The 14568-nt window shown below is 38.9% G+C and overlaps 1 protein-coding gene across 1 annotated transcript; it reads right to left on the bottom strand.

Annotated features, from left to right (window-relative positions):
* Positions 1 to 5672: 5672 nt before the first annotated feature.
* Positions 5673 to 11401, bottom strand: btbd17a (BTB (POZ) domain containing 17a). The gene is made up of 3 exons (XM_056233725.1): positions 11068 to 11401; positions 8956 to 9238; positions 5673 to 6849 (listed from the first exon to the last, which is right to left on the bottom strand). The coding sequence occupies exons 1-3, from the start codon at positions 11135 to 11137 to the stop codon at positions 5763 to 5765; spliced, it is 1440 nt and encodes a 479-aa protein (XP_056089700.1). The 5' UTR covers positions 11138 to 11401; the 3' UTR covers positions 5673 to 5762.
* Between the last annotated feature and the right edge of the window lie 3167 nt (positions 11402 to 14568).

The raw sequence follows: 14568 nt of genomic DNA, 5'->3' as shown, positions 1-14568 counted from the left end.
GAGAGAGAGAGAGAGAGAGAGAGAGAGAGAGGAGAGAGAGAGAGAGAGAGATGAGAGAGAGAGAGAGAGAGAACAAAACGACAGACAGAGAAGGGCCTCTAGACAGGGCCTCCAGAGAGCCAATAGAGTCATCATACTGGTCACTCCCAAGCGATTCAGCAGGAGGACACTCCCAGGCTTGGCATTACCCCTTTAAACACAGCTTAGCTGCTTATAAAAACGCATGCAATGTATTGCTTACACTTAGCTGTAGAGACTGGGATGTAAACCTGCCTACTTGCAGGCTGTGATTTGCATGCAAGTACCTAGTGTGGATTCCATGCCCTGAATTGCAGCATGCATGCATTCTGGAGAGAGACGGTGCGCCATGGCCGTACTCTCCACACACACACAGCCGTAAGGTGAAAGGTCTGAGGGGGATCAGCAACACAATGCTTGAAACAATCCTCATACTATTGCATCAAAACAACACAGCAAGGCTGGACGGTCACCAACAATTGAAGCTGTCGTAAATAGGGGATTTAGTATCTCTGCAGTCTATTAGCATGACAAACGTGACAATTGCACATGACGGCAACACGCAGGCCTTGTGCATGGAGGGGACTTCGATTCACTGTGTGCACCACTGGGGCCAGTGCAAACTCAATGAACCAGGGCCCAACAAGCACAAGATAGACCCCCAGTGGGGGGGGGGGGGGGGGGGGGGGGGGGGGGGGTTCCACCCAGAAAACGGAGGCCAACTTTTAAAATGTCTATATGCATCCCCTTAAAAGTACTGTTTGACTTTGTTTCAAATCAACTTTGCAATCAGACTTTCAGTTTTCCTTCGGAGCTATGGACCTTTAAGGTATTCGCACACAAAAAACTGCAATCTGTGTCACGTATGCTTCATAACAAAATTATTAAGCATGCATATGCATGGAAGGAAATTGAAGAGCATAAATTCTTTATAATCTGCACATTTTAAGAAAGAAGCTACTTTTTCCCACCAAACTGGAATTGCATTTAAAGGGATAGTTCACCCAAGAAACTGAACATTCTTTTTCATCTGTAGAACAAAAAGGGTAAAAAAATTGGGTTTGTCCATACAATGAAAGTCAATGGGGTCCAAAACAACAAACTGAAATATATTCTGGAACACAAAAGAAAAAAATGCATACAGGTTTGGAAGGGCATGAGGGTGAGTAAATCATTTTGGCGTGAAATATCCCTTTAAGGAGTCCCCATACAATATATTCAAGTTTAAACTACTGATTCCATAAATAAACATTGCCCTTCACAATCCACAGCCTGAACCCTTCCAGCTCCTCATGCACAGGTAAAGGCTGTGTTTGTTTGCATGACGGAGGGGTTGGTTCATAAGGATTTAGTTCCTCAAATGTTCCTCAGGTGTGTCACTGTTATACAACAACACAATTACTGCTCTTTCAATGCTGCCAAAATCACCTCATTAGGGCGTCAGAATCAAACATTCTTGAACCACGCCTACTAATATGAGATTCATGAGTGTTCAGTTCACAGAATTGAAATACTCCTGCGCTGCAATCTGCCTCTCGACTGCAGCCACTGCATGGATCGGAATGGACCCAGTATAACAGCTGCTGGCCGTAGCTTTAATTTGGGCTAGTGCATGTACGTCGATTCGGCCCACGGTGTGAGAAACCTCACACACGGGCTCTATACAGTGCTTCTGTGAAAGAGCAAGGACATTAGATGTTGCAAAGGCTCCATGGAGTGTAATTAAGGGGTCTAGGAGTGCAGGGCTGGAAAACATGTGTTTTTGTCAGAATAATTATTATTATACTTTTTTTTGTGCCTTAAAACAGAGTGCACATTTCCAAATGTAAATAGTAGAAAAGTCTGAAACATGCACCAGTACTATATACTGAAGGTTTTTGTTATACACATTAATTTGGCTTGGGTTTAGATACACTGTAAACACTATTTACTTTTCCCAGGGAAATTTTCTGCCATTCTGAATTAAAAAAAAAATTAAAAATGCAAACAAGTCATTGTGCATTTGGTACAATCGACTTTTGCATGCCATTTCTTTGACCAAATGACAACAACTGCATAATAATAAGCCAGTCATTTTCAGAAGTTACTTGACAAGCTTAATGGTTGACTGCCACAAAACTTGGTGGGTCATTTTAAGAGCTTATGCAGCATCCAAATATTCATGCAGTATGGCGCTATAAATGGAAAACATGAAATGCATGCAAACAAATTAGCATACAACGAATTTAATGATTGTGCATGAACTGGTTTTATAAATCGTGTGACTTCAATTGCAACACTGTCTGTCGATAAATGTCAAGTATCAAGCAAATTAACGGTAATCGTGCACTTATGAGATAGGAAGCGCTGTTTTTCCACAGCATTTTGCTTGAGGGTTTGTGAATATTTTTGCATGGAGACTTGTGTAGCACATCTGAACCCTGTTCCTTAAACTGATTGCAGCAACAAAACTATATTTAGCTCCTTATTTTTGCAGCCTCTACCTATGCATTACTCCTGGAACAAAGCTTGCATGACAGAGCGTCCGAATCATTTTCCATTACGCGCAACTAATAAAAATTGTTGCATGCTCAACATGGCATGCGACCAGGCTGTCAGGTCCCTGTTTCCCCATTGCACTTGCACACTCAACCGTCGGCCAAAGTTTCGAGTTACCTAATGCACCTCGCATGCATCAACGACAGAAGTTGTACGAACGAATCTAATCTGCAGAACGAAGCCGAGGCCGTCGTGACGTCACAATCGAACATTGTTCGAGAGAAAATCGCCTCGTGCGCGTGAATAAGTCGGGTGCGGACAGCGCTGTCGTTGCACAATCACTTTTGCATTGCTGGCTAGGCAGTTCCTCAACGCGGAAAGAAGGCGTTTCTTTTAATAATCGTGGTAGAACAATAATGCAAATAGCGCCAGTGCGAGTGTCTAAGGAGAGCATCGCCTTCCCAGTAAATCTGCAAAAGGGCAGATCATTAAAACATGCATTGCAACTGACCCTCGCGAGCCATCAAACTTTGAATGCATTGGCCACGATGAAGCTGCAGCCGTGCACTTTGCAAGCCATGCAACGCTGCCTGCATTTCCGAGGTTTTGCACGGTTCGGTTGAGTAAAAAAAAGTACCTACCTCCTTTTGGCACGGACATCTCCCCTTTTGGGTTGGGGGAAGGGGACGCACAAAAGACTTTGCCTTCCTTGTCGCTCCCTCCTTCCATCTATCCCTCGCAGTGAGGCTTCAAGCGGGCTTGCTTGCAACAAAGGTGCAAAATACAAGCCCCGATCTTCATGCACTCGGAGCCTTTGGGCGTCGGGTAACTTGTTCTCCGTGCAAATGCTGGCCTTTCAATTGCACGCAACGAAAACGGGGAGATTTCTGCAACCGCTCTGCAACGAAACCTCGGCAGGCACTTACATGATGGGCCAAGGCCAGCAGCTGAAAGCTCCTAACTTGGATCAGTGTGAGCCCCTGCTAACACACGCTCTTCCTGCCTGACGACGCCGGGGATCATGGGACTGGTAGTTTGCACGTAATTGCTGTGCGCCGGGGAAAAAGGAGGAGCAGGCCAGATGCTAATGTGACTCTTTCAGGCTAGCAGACAGATATGGTATTTCAGACAGATAAGCAAGGGTGTCAGTGAAGTACTTGAGGAATTGAATAATAAAAGACTTCATTATGCAAGTGTAGGCAAATTATTTTTCTTTAATAATCGTAAATAATTCAACACAAGTTCTTGTACATATTATATATTTTTTTATTTATAAACTATTTCAGTAGCCTACTTTTTGTCCTTGGACAATCGTTACAAGAAATGATTTAATCCAATTCTTCTTCTTTTTTGCCATTAATTGTAAAAAAAATGATCTTCCTTTATTTGTATTATATTGTATTTTGTCTTATCACTTTGAAATTGTACAGTACTTTGGTACACTCATTTTTTTTAAGGTGCATTATAAATAAACTTTTATTTGATTGATTTTGATTCCGACAGATTTATGTATAACCGCTCCTGATTCAGAAGTGGTTTTGATTCACTTAAAACAACCGACTCATTAGAGTCGTTCTTTTGTTAATTGAACTACATTAATCGTTGTTGATTCAGTAAAAAGAACCGTTTCGGTCGGAATAGGACTACAGTTGTCGCTGGTGGCCTACTTGAGAATTTCCCTCTACTGTACTTTTTTACGCATTTCAATAAATAATAAAATCCCATCAAATTAAATTGAATAATCCTTACATATTATTCATTATTTTAAATGAGTAAAAAAAACATTTTGTATAGACCTAAATCTCAATAGACCAAGGGAATTGACCATTTAGTTTATGTGATTCGTATTCATTAAAAGAAAAATGAAAATGTTTAAATTTGTGTTTGAGATTTAAACAAAACGTTGTATTGTGCTATATTTTTTTTACTCATATAAAATGGTTAATTTATAATATGAATAATATATAAGGATTATTCGATTCAATTTGATGGGAAAAGGCTTAAGTGTACAGGCTATTACATCTCGTCAGATAAGTGCATTTAAGCGTGCCCTCATAAGAACTGAAGACCATGTCTGAAGTCTTTCTCTTCTTTCTTTTACCCTCATAATCAATGATGGACTCAAACTTCATGAATAAGCATAATTATTTTATTGCGTGGTCTGCACAGGAGAGTGAATAGCCTACTGAACATACACATGATCCCAACATGCAAGGAAACTGATCTAAAAAATGTTAGTGTGCAGGGCAAAAAGATAAGATACAGAAAAACAACTAACTAAGAATTTTAGATATTAAATAACCTGCACAACCGTGTGACATTTCAAGACATTACAGGTTTGAAAGAGATGTGATATTTCTCATTATATTTACAGTAGCACCTTGGAAATTTAAATGTTAAAAATAATGTTATTATGGCAAAATTATGTTCAGTCATAATAATATTATTTACAATGTACAATATGAATGCTGAATAAAACAATCTGATTTTAATTTTGTTCATTTTCTCTTTCTTTGACCAATGAGTCCAGTTTGAACAAAGGATGTTGTGTTGATTATACATGATTATACTTGCATGATTTAGGGATTCTGCCTAATTGAGTTGAAAATTACCTGCGATGAGTAATCTTTGGGACACAAAATGTGTCACAGCCTATATTAAAGTAATAATTTTGTCAAAAATCAAAATGCTATTGACCAATAATTGACCAAATTTTTGTTTCCTTTCTTTCGTGAAACGCGAAAAGAGATATTCATAAGAATTTCCAAGCTGCTCTTCTCAATGCCAGTGAATGGTGACCACAGCTACAAGGTACAATTTCCAACTTATAATTCAATTCGTTCTTCACAAAGTACTCATATTACCTGCTTTTAATGTGGTTTTATGGTGTTTTTGTCATTTTTAGAGCTTGACAGCTCCCGGCCCCTTTCCACTTTCATTGAATAAGAGAGCAGCGTTAACATTCTTCAAAACGTTTCCTTTTGTGTTTGATTGAAAGAAATATAGATTTGGAATGACATGAGGGTGAGTAAATAATGACTTTTATTATTAAGAATTTTCTTTTTTGTGTGAACCTTCCTTTTAATTTCGTACGTGTGGACTACTTTTTACACTTTTCCACCAAAGTAACTTAATATAAGGACAGTGGAGATACACTTCCTTAATCTCAGTCGCATTAGAGACACTAAACGTTTTCTTCCCAACATCAAAAAAGTATAGACCTTCTAAATCATGCATGTGTATCCTACTCCAATGTGCCTGTCACATTAGTTCTTAGTTGCTATGAGAGTCTGGTAAATAGGCTTTACAATGATGTGCAGGTACAGGGATCCATCCACCAGGTACTCGGATGTTTTATACTGCAGGTCCACGTCAGCCAGGAAGTCCCCCACCTCCTCTGTGCTTTGGTGGAAACCGAAGATATGCCTCACCACAAGCTTGCCCTTCTGCTTCGTAAAGATGAGCACAGTCTTTTGAAAGCTTACACCTGCAAAATCTGCGCTGGAAGTAGCAGGTGTGATGATGATACGAGGCCGGGCGATTCCACTTCCTCCGTCGGGCCGCGGTGGCTGCATGGCGCCCTGCTCGGTGTACATGGGCCGCATGCTGAGAGGGAGCCAGCGGGGCGAGAACAGGGCGTTCCACGTCACCCGCTTACTGGAGTCAAATCCGCTCGGACCCAACTGGGTCTGGAAACTGGAGCTGCGGTCGTCCCGTGCCGGGTTGCTTATGGCCCACTGAGAGCCCCACATGGACGAGAGGTAGTTACGGGGCACGAAGAGGCTGCAGTTCATGTCGAAGAACTTGGCCAGCTGAAGGGGTGAAGCTGAGTGGAACTGGTAGGACAGATAGAGAAGATCACGCACCGACTCGTGGTAGCGCGTCATGACCGGCGACTGTCGCTGCAGGCGAAACAGCTCGCGAGGAGGGATCATGGCGTAACGCACCAGGCGAAGGGCGTTCTCTGCTGTAAGGCTATCCGGGTCATTCTTGGTGATCCAGATTTCAAGCGCCTCAAACAGCTCCAGCTCGTTCGTCAATACTAAATCAGAGCGCTGCAGGAAGGTCATTAGCAGTTCAACACTAACCGAGGGCCATTCTGCACTCTGAAGAACCGATGACAGATTCCAGGACAAAAACTGAAGGCAGCTGTCTCTCAGAGCCGGGTCGCCCACCGTCATGGCGTACTGGTACCAACCCACCACGTGACCGCCCTGAGAATCGCTGGCCAGGTTCTGGCTCATGTACTGGGTCAGTCCTTGCTGGAGGCTGGAGATGCCGTACTTGGTAGCCAGTCTGTGCAGTGGTGTGGCCTGGTCCAACTGCAACGAGAGTTCACCGCAATACAGATATCTGCAAAACACAAGAACGTTTGGGAATCAAACTGAATTTTACATTTAAGTTCAGTGCCTGAGCTTGAATTGAACAAGAAACAGAATTGTAATTGTAATTTATAAGTATTTGCTATTTGTACTGTATATAAATTACATACTTTTAAAACCTTAATTTTATTTCATATTTAATATGTAACTTTAATTTTTCTAAACTTAGCTGACAACATTGTGGTGAATATTTTGGCTGTATTAGTTGTTTTGGCTGTAGGTTAAGAAAGTATTTGTCACTACTTACAAAACTTTTATTTCCTTTCCTTCATAGAAAACAAAAGGAGATATGCACAGCAGAATATAATTCATTTATATTTAATAAATTATCTTTATTAACAAATTATTTTTATAAAGCTAAAGCTGAAAACATTTTGGTTGTATTTATTGTTTTGGCTGTTTTTTAAGAAATATTGGTTGAGAAAAACTGTGTGTTGTGAATAAATATGCATGCTTTTTCAAAATGATTGAATTGCAATTTTTTTCTTCCTGTCATTCTTATTCGAATTCCAATTTTATCTTCCTGTGGGGTGTGTCCAATTCAATTCATATGTAACATCATTGAACAGAGCCAACTTTTTTTTTCTTTCTTTTTTTTTTGCAAAACAATCTTATGGCGTAAAACTGCTACCTGATAAAATAATACCATGTTCTATTATAAAAATATAAATCTCTTTAATAATAATGCATTTCTCTTGTTGATTGAGCTTTTTTGCTCTCAGTTTAATGCTGTCTCCAACACAAATTTGCCCTGTTTTTCTCTATTGCTGCGGATTGTATCTTTGTTGTCTTATCCATTGAATCGCTATAAAGGAAATAATACCCCAAACAAAAAAACTTCAGCTCATTTCAAATAAATGTGTAGGCGGCATGTGCTCTTGTAACCAAAACATCTTCTCACGCTAGCTTCACTTCACCATTGTAACTTCGCCCCGTTTGGCCCTTCTCATTATAAAGTGCTTTACATAAGAGTTCTTTTTGAAATATTGCAGTTGTGTTTCATTGATCTTATCTCCTGTTGGGTCAAAGCTGCTGACAGCAGGAAGATTGCAGTTCCACCATCGGCCATCAGAGAGAGTCTTGGACATGTGTGGGATTAGCCTGGCATGCCAGACCTACATCAAGATGTAATGCGAAATAATTTTCGCTGCCGCTAGGGTGCGTCTAGATTTCTAGGCTAGTGTGGGATGGGAATGTTCTCATAATTTGTCATGTCCTAACATGATTTGGGATGATACAGCAATGCAGGCTTTTTCCAAAAATGTCAATTTTGCAGTTCTATAAACTCAGTTTGATAAAGTCTCACGCTCAAATAAAGTCTCACCCAACTGCTTTTTTTCTTTTTTTCTTTTTTTTACATGTTTATGATGCTTTACTAGCTTTTCTAGTTTCGGTTTGACCTAAATAATAATAATATATAAAATATATTTTATTTTTATTTAATTGAAACACAAAAAGACATTCTAATGCACTTTTAATGTTGGTTAATAGAGACAACGGCAGTGATTTTTTATATTTTTAATCCATTTTCAAGCTTGGCAGTCATTGTCTTGTTATATGGTAAAACTAATTAAAAAAATTCCCATTTTGTGTTCTAAAATCAGCCTGTTCTCATCCCAAGGCGTCATCTAACTGACGCTTTTGACCATGTGTCAACATGCCGACGCACATGGCACCCCTTAAGCGTCAATATGAGACGCGCCTCCTAGTGGTCTAACCCTAACCCTACCCCAGACCTAAACCTACCCATAACGGAAGCGTCATCTAACTGACGCTAAAGGGTGCCATGTGCATCGGATTTAGACGCATGGTCAAAAGCGTCAGTTAGATGAGCCCGAGGATGAGCATCTCATATTGACGCTTAAGGGGTACCATGTGCGTCGGCATGTTGACGCATGGTCAAAAGTGTCAGTTAGATGACGCCTTGGGATGAGAATGTGTTGTCTAAAATACATTTTAAAATTCTCATTTTGTGTTCCACAGAAAAAAAAACGATGGATGAATAGATGGATGGATGAGATGAGAGTGAGAGCCCTTAAAAGGAGATGTCAACTATCTCTAACTCAATGCTTCTCACCTGATGAATTTATCGAACACAGCAGTGCATTCTGCCGTTTCTCGCAGCACTAGCGTGCTACTATTTCGGTTTCTCAGCATCTCTTCAAACACTCGACTCTGCAGCGAAAGCACCAGCGTGTGGGCTTGGATCACCTTGACCTCATCCGCATTCACCGTTTCCACACGTAGGGAAATGTCACTGTTATTCCCCAGCACTAGAAGGCCCTCCAGCCGTGCCACCAGCCCCTGCGAGTGACTGATCACTTCTGTGGTGCTTTCTTCCAGTCTCTCTGCCCTCAAACCTGCAGAGCGACGGAACAGAGGATCGAATAACTTTTAATAGACAACAAGAACACAGAAGCACTAAACACTTATAACATAACGTTACTGCAAGACAAAGAACAGAGGCAAACTAAGGGCTTGAATACAGAAGGGAGATCATTAACAGAACAGAGAACAGGTGTAACTCAATTAACAACCATTGAGACTAACTAGGAAACACATAAACGGGAACAGAATAGAACCAAACTGAGGATACGTTTACACGACTATGATGCTAAAAACTGAAAAGTTTGCGTTTTTTTACATAAAGACGACAACATTGTCAAAATGGTCCCGTTCACACGTTTCCACGAAAACAACTAAATGCTGTGTTATGCTTCCAGGCCAGTAGTTGGCGATGTCACTTTGTAAAGAAACACTACGCGCCTATGAACTGAGCACATAATATGCAAGTGCATGACATCACCATTTTCACAAATTTGCATTTTTGTAGTGTACACAGAGACGATAACGGTAGTTTTCTAAAGTCTGTGTTTTCAGGCCCCCAAACGGCTTTTTCGTGTAAATGAACGGCCAAAACAGATAAACGTTTTCCGCGCGTAATATTTTTTATGTTTTTGAAAGAATTCTCTTATGTGCATCTGCATTTAGACTATTTGATCAAAATACAGTAAAAAAACAGTAATATTGTTAAATATTATTACAATTAAAAATAACTGTTTTCCATTGAAACAAGTTATGAGTGCAAAAATTTTTTTTTGCAGACATTAGTCTTTAGTGTCACATGATCCTTCAGAAATGCTGATTTGGTGCAAGAGGGACATTTTTATTATTAACAATGTTCAAACCATTAGTGAAGCTTAATTTCTTTTATGGAAACAGTGATACATTTTTAAATGTCCTTTCATGAATAGAAGTTCAAGTTCGAAAGAACAGTATTTATATGACAACATCACATACTAAATATAATTCATACATACTTTAAATATATATAATCTTATTTGATTATCTTAAACATTTATTCATTTGATGTCATTGTTTTTATGTCAGATTTTCAGAACTCTCTGCTTCCTTCCAGTTCAAATGAGATTTTTCTGCACATCTCACCTCAGACTTGTGTTTATTTGCAGCATTTCCTCTTTTCTGTTGTTTATTTTTCACATACTAGAACTGTCTTAACCCTCTTGTTTTTCCAGAAGGGAACTAGTGTTTTTAAACAGAATGTGTTTTCATGGCTCTGCACCCTCAAATGATCATCCAACTTCAGCTGTGACCGGGTTCTCGGAAATGCCATCAGCCATTTGTGTGTGTGCATTTGTTTGTCTTGTGCGTGTGAACAAAGCACTTATAGCGCCATGGTTTCCTATTACTTGTTACAACATAAAGCACAAGCCATTATGAATCATAAAACAGGTTCGTAATGAAATGCAACATAATAACAGAAATCAAAGGAAAGTCTTAATCGCTAATCCTTCGTGGGTTTTTTTTCATCAGATTATAACAATTGAAGTGTCTTTTACCAGCCAGACATGATTAGGTAAGTCATTGTATTTGATAGAAAATAATTGGATATTATTTTTAATGCTAAAACATGCTTTCATCCTTCTCTTATTAAAAAAAAAGCATGATCTTGATCAATTGAATATCATCTTTTTCCGCAACTATGCTAAAATGTCTCTTAACATGCAAGTTTGCAAAGTGCAGATTTCACAATCCATACTATTTATCATCCAGCAGATGCTGAAACCTGGAGTTCTGGATACCTCCATCCACAAATCCAATACTTCTGACACTATTTCCGAACATTGCGTCTATTATCTGGGAGAAAGTGCATGAGAAGTCACCTTACCTCCATGGACAGGTTGCACATGAGACCCGGTGGCCAACAGCAAGAAGAGGGCAAACAACAAATAAGCCATCTTTTCTTGTCCGATAGTGGATTTGATCTCTTTCTCTCTTTCCTGTCTCTATTCTATATTTTCGTCTGTTTTCTTTCTCTTTTCAACCCTCTACTCTTCCTTGATTTAATTGTCTTTCTTCTGTTTCCTCCTCCTCCTCCTCCTCCTCTTCAGTAGATGATGGATGGTCTGTCGGCCCCCTTTATGAGGCATATAGACTATGGTGCATAACTAGTATGTAGGTTACTGGTTGTTTTGGGTTAGTTCCACCCTCACAATATCCTATCGATCAGTGGAACCTGTAGGGGGTGGGGAGTTCGTTTTGGTGGGCAGGAACGCCAGTTGCCATGACAACGGCTTTGATTTTGACTTTTCTCTTTTTTAATGTTGTATGACATAGATCCAGAGGAGGCCTCAGCTGTTCGGGCAGAACAAGCGTGGAATTCTAATCTCGGACTGTAATTGTGACTGAGAGTTGCAAGTGTGTCTATGCAAATCTGCATGTTTAAATGCATGCTTTTAGGAACTACGTCAAACTAGATTTTTAAAAAAAATTGATGAAAAAAATGTAAGTAAAAACGTACTTGCCTGTAGATAATTCACCTCTTTGAGGCCAGAGAGTTACTATGGTTGCATACTGGCCAAGAGGTGAACGTGATTTTAACAAGTACAACATGTACCTGAATCAACATCTTTGTTGATTTTGGTACAACATTACAATCAACCAATCATATTTGAGGGACAAATGTATGTCAAGTTTATAGGCTTACAACCAGGGTTAGGTGCTTCTACTATAGTGTAGTTGGGAAATCATTTCCCTCTGATTTTAGGGTTAACTTATGGTATATAGGTTTATTTAGGACTACATTTTCAGATAGGAATGTTGTTCCAGGATCAACAAAATATGTTGATCTAGGAACAAGTCTTACTGGGCAAAATCACGGTGACCACTGGCAAGATGGGCTTTTAATAAATGTTATCTGTCAATGCAGTATTAAAAAAAATCAGTGATACTTGACTAGAGAAAACTAAGGAGCCCCGGCTTAAAGGGTCATGGTGGTGGGGAAAAAATATGAGAATGTACGAAAAGTCAGTCATAACAATTCGGTTCGAACGATCTGTTCATTCATAAATCTGTAAGATCTTACCTTCATGCTGTGGAAATACAAACCAGAAGACAGAATGGGTGGACCTAGGGTCTATAAAGAACCTTTTATTCATTGAAAAGGTATCATGGCTGTTAAAGGTTCTTCATGGAACCAAAGATTCCAATAGAACCTAAAAATGTAAGTTAAATGGATAGTTTGCCCCAAAATTAGAATTTGGTCATCATTTACCCCCTTGTGCCACTACTGCATGTATTTCTTTCTTTCAAAAAAGACTATATTTTGAAAAATGTGTTGTTGTTTTTTTGTCCGTAAAATGAAAGACTTTCATTGAAGCTTGCTTCCATCACGTAATAAAAAAAAAAGTTAATTCAGTTAGTTATATGGTTTAAATCTCGCAATTGTGACTACTTTTCGCCATTGCGGGTTTATATCTTACAATTCTCAAAGACTCAAAATTGCGAGTTACTGTATACACTGAGAATTGCAAGATGTCAGAATTGTGAGTTATAAACTTGCAATTGTGAGAAAAATTGCGAGTTTACATTCGTTTATTTCTTTATTTGTCTGACTTTTTTCTCTTCCGAATTGTGTTATAGCAATAAATTTAGAATTGCCAGTTATAAAGTTCAAATTGTGAGATATAAAGTCGCAATTACCTTCTTTATTTTTTATTCCGTCGCGGAAACAAGCTTCCATTTTGTATGGACAAAAACTGTTGAAACATTCATTAAAATGAACATTGACAAAAGAAGCTCAAACAGGTTTGGGAGTGAGTAAGTGACAGATGTTTTAATTTTTGGTGAGCTGTTTTAAAATTGCATAACTTGATTAGCACAACAAACTGCTCAATTTGAGATATTATGCATGCCTGTTGCACAAACATGAAGTTACAAGTTTAATTAGGGTTAAAGGTTTGTATGAGACGTTAACTGGACTGTCTATGGCACCCAGACGTATGTGACACCCTTGTACACTGTATTTTACTGTTAAGCATTGCGCCAGCCAGACTGAACATGTTGTTTCTATTACATGCTGTCCACACTCAGGATCAAAAGAAGGATTGGAGTCTATTTCTCTCTCTGTGTGTAAGGACATCCACTCCTGCTGCAGAGTCCTCTAGTTAGAGGTTATGTCACTTGTTTACTGCCAGTCAAAGAGGGAGAAATGTGCTGAGAGAGCCTGAACCTTGGCTGTGTGACAAGGCAAAAGCAGGAACAGATATGTGTGTGTTTGTGTAAGTGTACGGATGTGTGCCGTGTGTGTGTGTGTGTGTGTGAGATGAACTTCCGAGTAAAATTTGAGTAGATCATTTACTTAGGAGAAACCCTAAAGCTATACCAGGGCGATCGTGACCCTGATCTAGACTGATAGTGATGAATCGGATTCCTCTTAAGGCTACATCATACAGCATTCGGTTGGGTGAATATAAAAATCGATTTGATTTTAACTAGGACAATGCACAGTCAAAGTTAAACAGACCTGAAAAGACAGCAGTCAATTCAATGTCAGAGAGCATTTATATCCATATTTATAATCATGTGCTTCATTTCAACCTATTCAGCACTTAATGTGCATATAGACACACAGTATATATATATATATATATGTGTGTGTGTGTGTGTGTGTGTGTGTGTGTGTGTGTGTGTGTGTGTGTGTGTGTGTGTGTGTGTGTGTGTGTGTGTGTGTGTGTGTGTGTGTGTGTCAAACACTTTATTTAATAAAAATACAGTAAAAATGGTAACTAATATACTAACTATATATAACTAATATGAAATATTATTAAATTATTTATATAACTTAAAATATTTTTTTTATATGTTTTATATAATCCTGTGGGAAAGCTGAATTTTCAACAACCATTACACACGTTTTTTTTATTTATTATTATTTTATAAATATAAAGTCTTTACTGTCACTTTTGATCAATTTAATGCACCTTTGCCGAATAAAACTATTAATTTCTTTTTAAGAATGCAGGATAATGTACAGTCATCTGATAATGACCATCTGATTATACCTTATGGCTTACTACATGTCTGTATTGTTTCATTGTTGACCTGTCCTAGGAACAGTCAATATTATTGTAGAGTGTTAGGACAGTAACTATGAGTGATGCAGTGACTCATAGACAGTGTAATAAAGCAGTACGCTTTCATCTTCGGGCGAAAGAGGCAGTCATTGGCAATAGGCCATATTATTATCAAGTCCACACTAATTTTGGAATTTTGAAGTAGAAATACTGAAGTAGTATTTTCTTGTAAAGCATATAATACTCCAATAATCTTTTTTTTTTTTTTTTTTACAACTTGGAAAAAATATGCATACTGTAGGAGACTGACAACA

The sequence above is a fragment of the Rhinichthys klamathensis genome, unplaced genomic scaffold (genome assembly GCF_029890125.1).
Source record: "Rhinichthys klamathensis goyatoka isolate OS25496 unplaced genomic scaffold, OSU_Roscu_1.1 h1tg000376l_1, whole genome shotgun sequence".
NCBI classification, from domain to species: Eukaryota; Metazoa; Chordata; class Actinopteri; order Cypriniformes; family Leuciscidae; genus Rhinichthys; species Rhinichthys klamathensis.
Note: the sequence above shows the minus strand (reverse complement) of the source record. Positions and strands in the feature narration are given on the sequence as shown.

Coding starts and splice junctions, on each gene's coding strand:
- btbd17a (XM_056233725.1), bottom strand. CDS start 11,137: ATGGCTTATTTGTTGTTTGCCCTCTTCTTGCTGTTGGCCACCGGGTCT. Junction 9,239..11,067: donor TGTGCAACCTGTCCATGGAG/GTAAGGTGACTT, acceptor GTCGCTCTGCAG/GTTTGAGGGCAGAGAGACTG. Junction 6,850..8,955: donor GTGTTCGATAAATTCATCAG/GTGAGAAGCATT, acceptor TGTGTTTTGCAG/ATATCTGTATTGCGGTGAAC.